The sequence below is a fragment of the Helianthus annuus genome, chromosome 11 (assembly GCF_002127325.2).
Source record: "Helianthus annuus cultivar XRQ/B chromosome 11, HanXRQr2.0-SUNRISE, whole genome shotgun sequence".
NCBI lineage: Eukaryota > Viridiplantae > Streptophyta > Magnoliopsida > Asterales > Asteraceae > Helianthus > Helianthus annuus.
In genome coordinates this window covers 56004922-56016966 of record NC_035443.2, presented here as the reverse complement: position 1 = coordinate 56016966, position 12045 = coordinate 56004922, and the positions used below count along the sequence as shown (strand labels likewise).

Below are 12045 nucleotides of genomic sequence, written 5' to 3'. Positions count from 1 at the left end.
TCCATTATCATCTTAGTTCGTCCAAAAACTATGCATAACATCTTATTCAATAGAGTTAATCATTAATTCTCACATATAAGTGTTTCGTTAGAAATTCGATAGCATGGATGAATTGGTGGAGTGGTGTAGAAAAGTCGGATGCCAAAAGGGGTACGCTATAGCCACCAAACGCACGATCTACGAGAAACCCCCAAGCGGCCAGCCGTTAAAAATTTGGCTTACGTGCGATTGTGCCGGCCAGCACAAGCCAACAACCACGGTCAGACGTAGCGGGAGCAGGAAAACCGGATGCGAGCTCCAACTAATCGTGACATACAGAAAGAGGTCACGTTTTTTGAATCTAAGGGTTGACAAAGCTAAGCATAACCACGAACCCTTTCTGTATCTAGAGGGCGATCTGTCCCTAATGAGGCTGACTCCAGCGGAAGAGGGGACGCTGGAGCAACTGACGTATCAGAACATGAAACCACGCGACATTCTTACTATCATTAAAGAACTGAACCCCGAAAATCTCTCAACAAGAAATACCATATACAACGCACGAGCCAAATTGGGTCGAATGGGGCAAGTCGGCGAGACTCCAATGCAGATACTTTTCCACCGGCTAAAGACAGTTGGGTTTGTTTTCTTCCACAAAACATCTGAAAACGATGAAAGGGTGCAAGATGTTTTCTTTATCCACCCAGAGTCAAACAGGTTGTGGCGCGCCTTCCCGCATGTGTTGCTTACTTGCTTATAGACTCCACCTACAAGACGAACCGATACAAAATGCCGCTAGTTCATATTATCAGTGTCACATCCACAAACATATCGTTCTGCATTGCGTATGCATTCATAACCAACGAGAAAGAGGAAAACTTCATGTGGGTGCTACAAAGGTTGAAAGACTCACTGGACAGTGTTATGGAGTCTCGTGTAATAGTAACGGAAAAAAATCTTGCCCTCATGAATGCATGTGCAAGCGTGTTTCCAAATGCTAGATATTCACTGTGTAGATGGCACATACAGGAAAACGTCGCCAAATATTGCAAGCTAAGCTTTAAAACGGAAGAAGGCTGGGAAAAGTTTCTATACAAGTGGGGCAGGCTGATTAACTCAACTACCGATGTTGACTACACCTACTGGTACACCTCTTGGATCGGTCTTGGATATCGTTCTTCGGTGTTCGTGACGTTTTCTTCTCCTTCTTCTATTACGGTACGTTTCTAAGCCTCATTCGTAGAATAGACTCTCAGATTATGTAACTTGTTAGATTATGGTATCGTATAGCATATCAAATAGCGTATATTAGCGTAACGAAATTGTCTGTTTGAGTGAATTTGAAAAAAAAATGAATTAGAAAAAAATATGAAAATTCAAGTGTATACGGCCGTATACATTGTATACGATCGTATACACTTTGAATGTTCAAAGCGTATACGATCATATACATATTATAAGATCATATACCCTTTGAATGTTCAAAGCATATACGATCGTATATAGCTTGAATATTCAAGGCGTATATGATCGTATACATTGTATATGATCATATACAACTTGAATATTCAAGCTATATACGATCGTATACATTGTATACGATCGTATACCATTGAATTTTCATTTTTGTTTTTTCTTTTTTCCTTGATTATTTTTAGAGTATATGGGACGTATAATACGTGCGTATATGAAACGTATACTTGCTGTGTATGGATCTTATACGGGACGTATAATACGTGCATATACGAAATGTATACGAGCTTTGTACGAATCATATACGAGAGGTATAATACGGATCATATACGGGACGTATAATACGTGCGTATACGAAACGTATACGTGATTTGTACAGATTTTATACGAGAGGTATAATATGGATCGTATATGAGACGTATAATACGTGCGTATACGAGTTTTGTACAGATCGTATTCACCTCATATAATACGTGAACGTTAATCTTATAATTCTTACCGACCTGTTATTGTTATTTTTTACAGACGAAGTCATCAGCGGTTGGAGCACGTAGAGCTCTTCGAGCTCGAGGTCGAGGTCGAGGTCGGGGACGAGGTCAGGAGGAGGAGGTTGTAGATGATTTCACGGAGACGATGCAGTTTGTTTGTGTGATCCCCCAAGGTACGACTGCCCACAGGTTTTTGGGTAGATTACACGAGATGGAGCTAGATGCGCCCCAGACCATTGATATTGGTTTTTTTGACCGAGATTGTATCGATCAGTCGGTTCTGGGAGTTCATGCCAGCTACCTTCGCGTGGGCCCGTTTATTTGAGGCCGTGTGAGTAGATGGACTGACAACAACATTAAATGAAGACAGAGAAGGAGAAGGACACGGAGTTGTGCCTACCAGGCATGGGGCCATGTGAGTAGATGGACTGACAACAGCATTAAATGAAGACAGAGAAGGAGAAGGACACAGAGTTGTGCCTACCAGGCATGGGGACGTGTAAACCCACTGTTTTTAGCTAAATTTTGTGATGTTACATTTATTTAATTCATATAATATATGAGATTCTAACATGTTATCTGTATAATATACGTGCATATATATATATATATATATATATATATATATATATATATATATATATATAGTGGAGAGTTCAAATGAGAAGAAATTTTTTATAAGAAGAAAAAAGAAGAAATTTCAACCAATAAGAATGCTTTATTTTACTTCATTTAATATAAGTATTTAATATTACTATAAGCAATGTTGTAGAAGGCGCTAGGCGCTAGTCGGGCGGTGAGGTACCGCCTAGGGATTAATCGGGATTAATAAGGATTAATCAGGATTAATAGGGATTAATCGGGATTAATCGGATTTGAATTTTTAAGTATAATTTTACAAATTTTTGTATATATAGATAACTTTATACTTTTTATTAATAAATTTACAAGTTTAGGAGATAACTTTATACTTTTTATTAATAAATTTAAAAGTTTAGGAACCATATGTAAATTAGTGAAAGATAGAGGGGGTTAAATGTTAAAATACCTAAACTTGAATGTTAAAATAGGTTTATAACTAAATTTGGGCTTTAAATCATGGGCCAGGTTTCAAAAATTGGGTTTTTTGGGACAAAAAACATGGGCCCGATTAGTCTGATTTTTACTGATTTTGTCCGACTTTGACCGATTTTGACCATAACCGATTTTTTTGACCGACTAGCTTAAATTTAGGCAGTAACCCACCGACTAGCGCCTAGGCGCCGATTTCTGCAACATTGACTATAAGGGTACATTGGTAAGTCTACATAGGCCATTAATTTGTAGTCTTCCTCTTTAATAGCTAACTTCATTAAATTTTTTGTAACTTATCTTCAAAATATATATTTTTTTCAAAAAAAATAAAATAAAATAATTTAAAGTGTAGGATAAATTACGAGTTGTGTAGGATAAATTTCAACATGTAGGATGAATTTCGAAATATGTAGGATAACTTTGATGTGTGTAGGCAAAAAAAGTTAGTGTGGAGGATAATAGTCTTTTTGACTAATTAATTAGTCAAAAATGATAATAAATGAGATAAGTGAAAAAACTATTTAATGTTTTACAAAATTACCCTTTGTTCTTTTTCTTCTCAATTAAATTTTCTTCTCAAATGAACCTTCCCCTATATATATATATATATATATACACACACACACACATACATACATACACGTACGTATAGGGGCATGATTTAGAGAAAACACCCTAAAGTGTGAAAACAGTGAGACCGATTCTGATCCGTCTGATCAAAACAATCTATGGATTAGATTGATATAGTGGCGTTTTCGTAAATAACATCAACTTGCGAAAGTGGACGCGCTTCATTAATGGCAAAAGGTAAATTTGCATCTACAAAACCCATCAAACGGGACCGAAACATATATACTTCCCAGAGAAACCTCTCCAATTCCAACGAAAAACGCGAAAACCCTAGAAAACGTGAAACCACAAATATTATGGCGTCTAAAGATCAAACAACATCCAGAGGCAAAAAAATAGAGTGATTTAACTTCAATTTACATTATGTTATTTTTATGACGTTTTTGGCGTTTTAATTTTATTAATAAATGTGCAGTTTCTATGGGTGTAGAATAGGAAGGGTCATCTCCTCCAAAACGCCAAAGAACTACCGAGCATAAACAATAAGCATATATTAGAACCCAAACAACAATTAACATTAATAATTAAAACACCAAATATTACTGGCTTCCTAAAACATGTTAATGAAAAACGCCATGATTTGAATAATTAAGAAATAATAACCAGGTATAAAACGCCATTAATCATAAACAATAAGCATATATTAGAACCCAAACGACAATTAACATTAATAATTAAAACGCCAAATATTGAATATAGGAAGAACGCCATTGAAACATAAACATCATTTCAGAAAAAAAAAATCACTTTGAAAAAAGACGTCATTGAAACAAGCATAAAGAACAAAACATCATATCTGTTTGAATTTTGTTTGAAACGGAATTATAACACCATTTATTGAGGGAACGTAGACAATGACAATTGTGCCTCTGTATATCACTTTCAACCGTTTTCTCCTGATCCCGTTTCCGTACGTATATATATTATAGAGTAAACTTCCGTTTTGCTCCCTTTGATTTGGTCACTTTAACGGTTTTGCCCCAAACCTTTCAAAATAGCCATTTTACTCCCTGATCTATGAAGCTTATCTCTATTTCACTCCACGCCCCTAACGCCATCCAATTCCATCATTAAATCCTGGTCACATGCCCCTCACATAAGGGGCATTTTAGTCTTTTCCCATATTTTAGATATTTTGTTATTATTATTCTATAAAAAATCAATCTTTCTGTTAACCCAACCCAAAAGAATCTATCAATCTGTCACCATCTCATTCTAGTCGTCCAGTTCAAACCGGCCTGTCTTCATCCTTTATCATACCCCCATCTGTTCTTGATCTGTCATTTGTTCCCATTTCCCCTCAATTTTTTCAAACACTTCACAACCCCAGATCTGTAAACCCTTTATTCAATTTCTTAAAATTTATGATGGGTTTTATGAAATTTCACAAACTCTTCATCTGGATCGTGTTCTTGCTCTCTTTATCATCTTGTTATATATAATATAATACATATATAAAACAAATATACACCCTCTTCTCTCTCTGCTCCGTAAATCAATCTCACTATCAACAACCTCCCCACCAACAACCACCATCCTGCACTGCTGACCACCGCTAACCGCCACCTGCCGACACCACCAACCACCCCACTAACCACTACATGTCGACACCACCCACTAACCACCACCTGTCGACACCAACACTACCCACCATCCCACTAACCACCGCCTGCTGACACCACCCACAACCACCATCACCTGCAGACCACCATCACGACCGTCTCCGTTCGGTATTGTGTCACACCACCATTGCAGATCTAATCCCCACACCACCACCATCAACCTTCACTTCCAACACCCCTCACACAACCCCGACCTCTGTACAACTCTTATCTCTCCTCTCTCTAACAACCACCTCACAAGTTTGTTATCAGAACCGACCACCTCACCGGAACCTAAATCCCCATCGTCATCATCAACGTGGTTCGCGTGGAAACCCTAGCCGCCGCCCCTTACCCCTTTTTCAGATCTGAACCGACTTATGTTCCAGTTTGAAGATTGAAGATGAAGATTAGTCGGAGTTTACGGTGGCAGCAGGTGGATACCACCAACACTTCTTCGATCTGTTCTGTCATCGTCAATTCCAGTAGGCTGGTGGGATGGGCGGTGGTGGGTCTCATGGCGGTGGTGGTGGACATTTAGAAGTTAGAGGGAGAGAGAGAGACAACGACAATTGTGATTAATTGGGTTGAATGCTTTTCTAGTTTATATAAATATATATAAATATAAATTAATAAATAATTAATTATAGGAAAAGACTAAAATGCCCCTCATGTGAGGGGCATGTGACCAGGATTTAACGGTTGAATTGGATGGCGTTAGGGGCGGAGAGTGAAATAGAGATAAGCTTCATAGATCAGGGAGTAAAATGACTATTTTAAAAAGTTTGGGACAAAACTGTTAAAGTGACCAAACCACTGGAAGCAAAACGGAAGTTTACTCTATATTATATATTTGCACTCTTCCAACTTGATGCATACAAAATTTTAGGTGGACAAGTATCTCTTAGTTTATTTTGTGATTGAAGAGTAATATAGACGACACTTGCTTCTTTTCCTTTTGCCCTTTAACTTTTCTTTTTATCACAAAAGAACCCCTTTTTCTCCACCAATCCATTGCATTCAAAGCCTTTGCTTCTCCTCAACGTTCGGTAGCCAAATCATCAATCTTTTATAAAATATAACCCTAGCCTTTTACAAAGTTTCAATTTTCCTCTCAAATCACACTAGTTTTGCAACTTCCGTCTTCTGACAACTTCTTACCATTTGACTTTTTGGTTTTAGATAGATAGAAATATGCCTTGCGAAAGAACTTTCTAATATGTTATTATATTTTAACTGTTTAATGATTCTTGAAAAGAATATATGTTTGTTACATACATATTTCTTCCTCTATATTATATAAAATTTACTAATATAGAAGTTCCAATGTGAATGCTCTTAGTTCTTCAAATAGTCACTCAGCAATCAAATTTTATGAATGTCGCGTTTTGTATGACATGATTCAAAACAAAACACAAAAGTTATAACAAGTAAAACAAATGTAATAAAAAAGTACATGAACCAAAACTAGGGGTATGAACGAGCCGAACCAAACCTTTGCTTGGGCTCGAAGTCAAACAAGCTATAGTTTTGAGCTTGAATTTGGCTCGTAAAAAAACTTAGGCCAACTCATATAAATTAAAATAATAATACTAAAACTAATATTAAGGCGGTCTTAAATGGACTCAAGGATTATATTACATAGACTTATTTATAAACAGGATTGAGCTATAACTTATAAACATTAAAATTTTGACTAAACTTATAAACGAGCCAAACAAGCAAGCCAATTCCAAACGACCTTTTTTTTCAATCGAATCACGATCTTTTTGAACAACAACACTAACCGTCTCTAACTAAAATCCATACAATAAAAAGTGAAGGGTAGTGATTTCAATTACTTGTAACCTCAAGGGTAGTTTGAGCAATTTCATAATTCGCTTAACTTACAATCCCACATGGAAAATTTGAAAACCAACTTAAAAAAAGAAAAGCCAAAATAGTTGTAGTGGTACAAATCAGATCAGATGCTTCCTCCTAAGTGCTAGTTACAGTTGTGCCAAACCTACATTACAAACACAGAGAGAGAGAGAGAATGTGTTCCATCAACAACACCTGTGGTTAGTCTCTCATCATCCTACACACCTTCAAACTCAATCAATCAATTCCCCTTGCTTATTATTACTACAAACATTCATATTCCAACTGCAACAACAAAAAGATAACAACTTGTGCACTGATGCTTTGCAAATGGGAAAATCTGAACCTCAGTTGCCTATTCACAACCAGCAGGAGCAGATTCATCATGTTGGATCTTCTTTGTTTGATCGGTTTTTGTTCGGAATCCATCGCTTGTTTAGTTTCAAGTGTGTGTTTGTTTTGCTCCTTAGTGTTTCTGTTATCTTGACCGCCGTTTTTTCGGTTGTTCATTTGCATCATAGACAATCTGGATTTGATGCAAAGGCTGAGATCAAGCATAGTGGTGAGTTTTTTTTTTTTTTTTTTTTTTTTGTTATTTTTGTGAATTAAGGTTTCTGTTTGATTTATGATTCAAATTTGAATTTGAATTTGATTTTGTGTTTATGATATTGTGATTTAACAAATGATCATTACATTTTTCTATTTGACTTATGATTTTGAATTTGAATTTGAATTTTGTGTTTAAGATATTGTGATCTAACAAGTGTTAATTATAATATTTTCTGTGATGGTTTGGAGATTGGATCTGCCTATTAGGAAAATTTAATTTAAAAAAAAAATAAAAAAATAGTGATATATGGTGTTGATGATGATTTAAATTTTTTTAAACCAGTGAATTTGCTGGAATTGGTAGATGGATATTGATAGTTATTGTTGTGCTTTATTATAACATCTTAATTTCTGATTTGATGGTTAGGTATTGATCTGGAACTGTCTATATGATATTTAAAGCATTCAAAGTTTCTACCAAATACTTTAATTGGAGATATAAATGCTTATCTTCATGTGCCCTTGGATAATTAGGATTATCAAATTGTTTTAATTTTAAATTAACTTATTAATCTCAAACACAAGATTGGTTTTAAAATGCGGTTAGGCGCGAGGTGGTTGGAAAATGCCTTGAGGCGGTGCTTCATGTACATAAAGTAATGCATCTCGTACATCAAGCCCTCGCTTTGCGCCTCGACTTTTGAGACCAAAATGCCTCAAAGCGCCTCGCGCTTTTTAAAACCAAAAACTTAAAATCTATGATCTTTGTTGGTTCGATTGGGCATTAAATCTTAATTAATAATCGTGTCTTGATGTAACCTATCTTTGTTATTTCAGCCACGGTACAGGCATCCTTCAGATTACAAAAGCGCGTTTCATATCTTCTTCCTCGGATCGCAAGACTACAGTATGATATTTACTCAGAGATAGGTCTTCCTTACACACAGGTTTGCTAATTCAAGCTATTTCCATTATCCATATTTCCTAGAGATGAAAAACAGGTCTAAACGGGTCAGGTCAACTTCTTATAAATAATTAGCATGATTCATGAGGTTTTGCGCCACTTTTACAACTTTCGACCCGTTTCTTTTTGGGCTATTTTTTACACGTTTGACCCGTGAATGATTAAAAAACATAACTACATATTAAGCAAAATCATCTTAAATACTCATAAATCTTTTACAGGTTGCTATCTTATCCATGCACAAAGCCAGTGTTTCTAACTGGACCCATGTGGTATTTGGTGTTCTTCCTAATCCAATGAATTCTACAATAAGTCCAATGTCTTTAAGTGTATTGAGATCATCTTTACTAGATTTGTTCAATCGACGGTACAATTTGACCTTGACCCCATCAATTTTCGGTCAACCGTCTTCTTTTGATACTCTAAAGTTTCCTGGTGGGATAACTGTTATCCCTGAGCAGTCTCCATCTATCTGGATGCCAAGGCAAGCCCTTTTCAATTTCACCCTCCCGAATTCCGTGCGTGAAATAGAAGAAAAGTTCGGTGAGCTCAAGGAACAGCTAAAGTCTGGGTTGCACCTAAAGCCTTATGAGGTAAAAAATGCTCATTTATTATTTTTAGTTCTCTTGTTAAATTCTTGATACCTGTTGATTTAAATGTGTAACCTCTTACTTATGATTTCGTCGTACAGTTATCTTAAACATTTAAAATATAAAAAAAAGTTAGCGAAAAGGAATTCGGTCGAACAGGTTAAACAAGTGGCACAAGGTGTTATTTGATGCATAAAGCCTCCTAAATCATTTTATTCCGAAAGTTGTTGGATTACTATAAATACAATATAATTTTTGTAATCATATCTTACATACCAAGTATTTATAAAATGAAAAAACTGAAAACTGCATTCATTTTTTGACCCCTAAGGTTTTGCTATAAATCTGCATTCATTTTTTTTGAATGTAATCTATTAACTATAAATAATTTTATATAAGATTTTCTTGGTCTTAAATTAGTATAAGCACACCTAAATTTGCAAAGCCCAATATCTACATAGTACATACCATGACATCAACACGTTTATATGAAAACGGGTCAATTGAGGTTTTATTTCATTAATAATGGGTCAAATGAATAAAAACTATGAATAAAATGGAACGGGCCAAAGGGGTGTTGCGGGTCAAGAGTTTTGTAACACGCCTTCAAATGTTTACGATGTTCTAAATCATGTTTTTATCTCTCTTTCACAGAGTGTATATATGCAAGTAACCAACAAAGCCGGTTCAACAAGAGACGCGCCAGTTACAGTTCAAGCATCAATCGTGTCAGATTTTGGTAACCTTGTGCCTCTAAGATTGAAGCAACTGGCTGAAACGATAACAGGATCCCCCTCTGCAACAAATCTAGGACTAGATAACTCGGTTTTTGGTAAAGTTAAGGAAATCAGTCTATCTTCTTATCTGTATCATACCCTTGATGCACCTACCCCTTCTCCTGCTCCATCTCCTGATTTTGCGGGGCCACCTATCTCCCCCTCGCCAGCGTTTTCGCCACCTCAGCACGCACCACCCTCGTCACATTGTTCTAATTGTGTGTTTTCTTCACCAGCCCCCCAAAACGGGCCTGACCCGTCTTTACCACCTCTTCCAAATGCCCCGCCACCTTTAGCGGACCATTCTTGTGACGGGTTTAAAGTCTTGCCTCGGCCGCCACGTAAGCATGTGCCACATCATCATTCTAAAAGTCCTCCACCAAAGTATGAAGAGTTAGAAATGCCTCCAGTTCTTCCTCCTCTACCAGTTGTGTCCTATGGCTCGCGTGTTGATCAAGTAAAGGAGGTTCAAAAGGTTGCAGCATCGCCACAAGTTTCGGTTTCGCCATTAGTATCATGTAAGTTACTTCAAGTCTCTTATCTATCTTGCACTCATTCTTTCAATATCACTAAACTGCCTGCGGGCACAAAAGGAGGATGAAAAATCCAAGTTTACTAAAGTTTAGGGGGCATTATGTTAATTAGTCAATTTGAAAAAAAAAATAGTAATAATAAAATTAAAATGTTATAAGATAGTGGTGGAATGTGCTTTCTAGGTTCCACAATAAGAGTGCACATGGCTAGAATATATTATCTTTGTTTCCAGATCATGATCATGTGCTATGAAGTCAACCAAACCTTTTAAAAGGTGAACAAGTTAACTAGTTAACTTTCATTTTCTCTTTTATTTACCCCTTCTTATCATTACAAATAAGTTGGTAAAATTGATACAAGAGTTATATATTTGTTTTTATTGAATGGTGAATTCTAATGTAATTTTTCACTGTTTTTTGCAGCTTCAGCAACATGTTTCAATCACCTAACATGGGCTCTATTCTTCTTCTTTACACTTGTGACACTCCAAACCATATAGCATGCAGATTCACTGACACACACACACACACAAACGTCGATACACATACATTGTACATGAACCAAAAGGTCAAAGCCAAACAGTGGCAGGCCTCTTTCTCTTCCACGTTGTGAGGAATGATTTCCGAAGGGAATCGATCCTTAAGATGGAGGCTAATCGAGAAGTTTTACGTGTCCATCACAACAAAAGGTGTAACTTATGTTTTGGTTGTTTTCTGATGTAAAAAAGAAACATGATCACAACTTTATTGTTTAGAAACCATTGTGGAAAAGTGAGATGCCTCCCTTGTTATATGATAATATTACTTAACATTTTGCACTAATAGTACAAAAAGTTCCTTTTTTTTTGGTTGTACAACTTAGGATTATATATATATATATATATATATATATATATGAATTGCGCTAAAATGAGAACCACCCCGAGTTGTAAGAACCGTGAGAACCACACCATCCGGGTTGCCGTTTACCACGATTTTTTTTACAACTAGATGTGTGTATTATAAACACAGCCGTAAAAAAAAAAAATTTAAACGCCCCCCCCCCCCCCGAGGGGGTAGTTTTTTACACCACAAGTTTGGTGTAAAAAAAAAAAGAAAAAAGAAAAAAAATAAAAACACCAAACTTGTGTAAAAAACTACCCCCTCGGGGGGGGGGGGGGGCGTTTAATTTTTTTTTTACAGCTGTGTTTATAATACATACATCTAGTTGTAAAAAAAAAATCGTGGTAAACGGCGACCCGGATGGTGTGGTTCTCGCGGTTCTTACAACTCGGGGTGGTTCTCATTCTAGCGGTCCCCATATATATATATATATATATATAGGGTAGGGCTATATAGAAAACCCTATATATATAGAAAACCGTAGAAAACCCAACCTCCCGACATTTTTTTTTTTTGAAAAAAATAACACATGTAATATACATGTTTTTAAGAGTTTTGGGCCAAAAAAATCAAAAAAGCGCCGAAGGAATGATTTAAAAAAAAAATAAAAAAAAAATCAGCAAGTTTCTGTCTTTTGACCGGACAT

General features: G+C 36.2%; 2 protein-coding genes across 2 annotated transcripts; both read left to right on the top strand.

Moving 5' to 3' along the window:
* The first annotated feature begins 406 nt into the window (after positions 1 to 406).
* Positions 407 to 739, top strand: LOC110888059. Its single transcript, XM_022135602.1, has one exon. The coding sequence runs from the start codon at positions 407 to 409 to the stop codon at positions 737 to 739; it is 333 nt and encodes a 110-aa protein (XP_021991294.1).
* Positions 740 to 7180: 6441 nt separating this feature from the next.
* LOC110890005 lies at positions 7181 to 11339 on the top strand. The gene is made up of 5 exons (XM_022137577.2): positions 7181 to 7667; positions 8492 to 8601; positions 8840 to 9211; positions 9863 to 10502; positions 10941 to 11339. The coding sequence occupies exons 1-5, from the start codon at positions 7436 to 7438 to the stop codon at positions 11015 to 11017; spliced, it is 1431 nt and encodes a 476-aa protein (XP_021993269.1). The 5' UTR covers positions 7181 to 7435; the 3' UTR covers positions 11018 to 11339.
* The last annotated feature ends 706 nt before the right edge of the window (positions 11340 to 12045 follow it).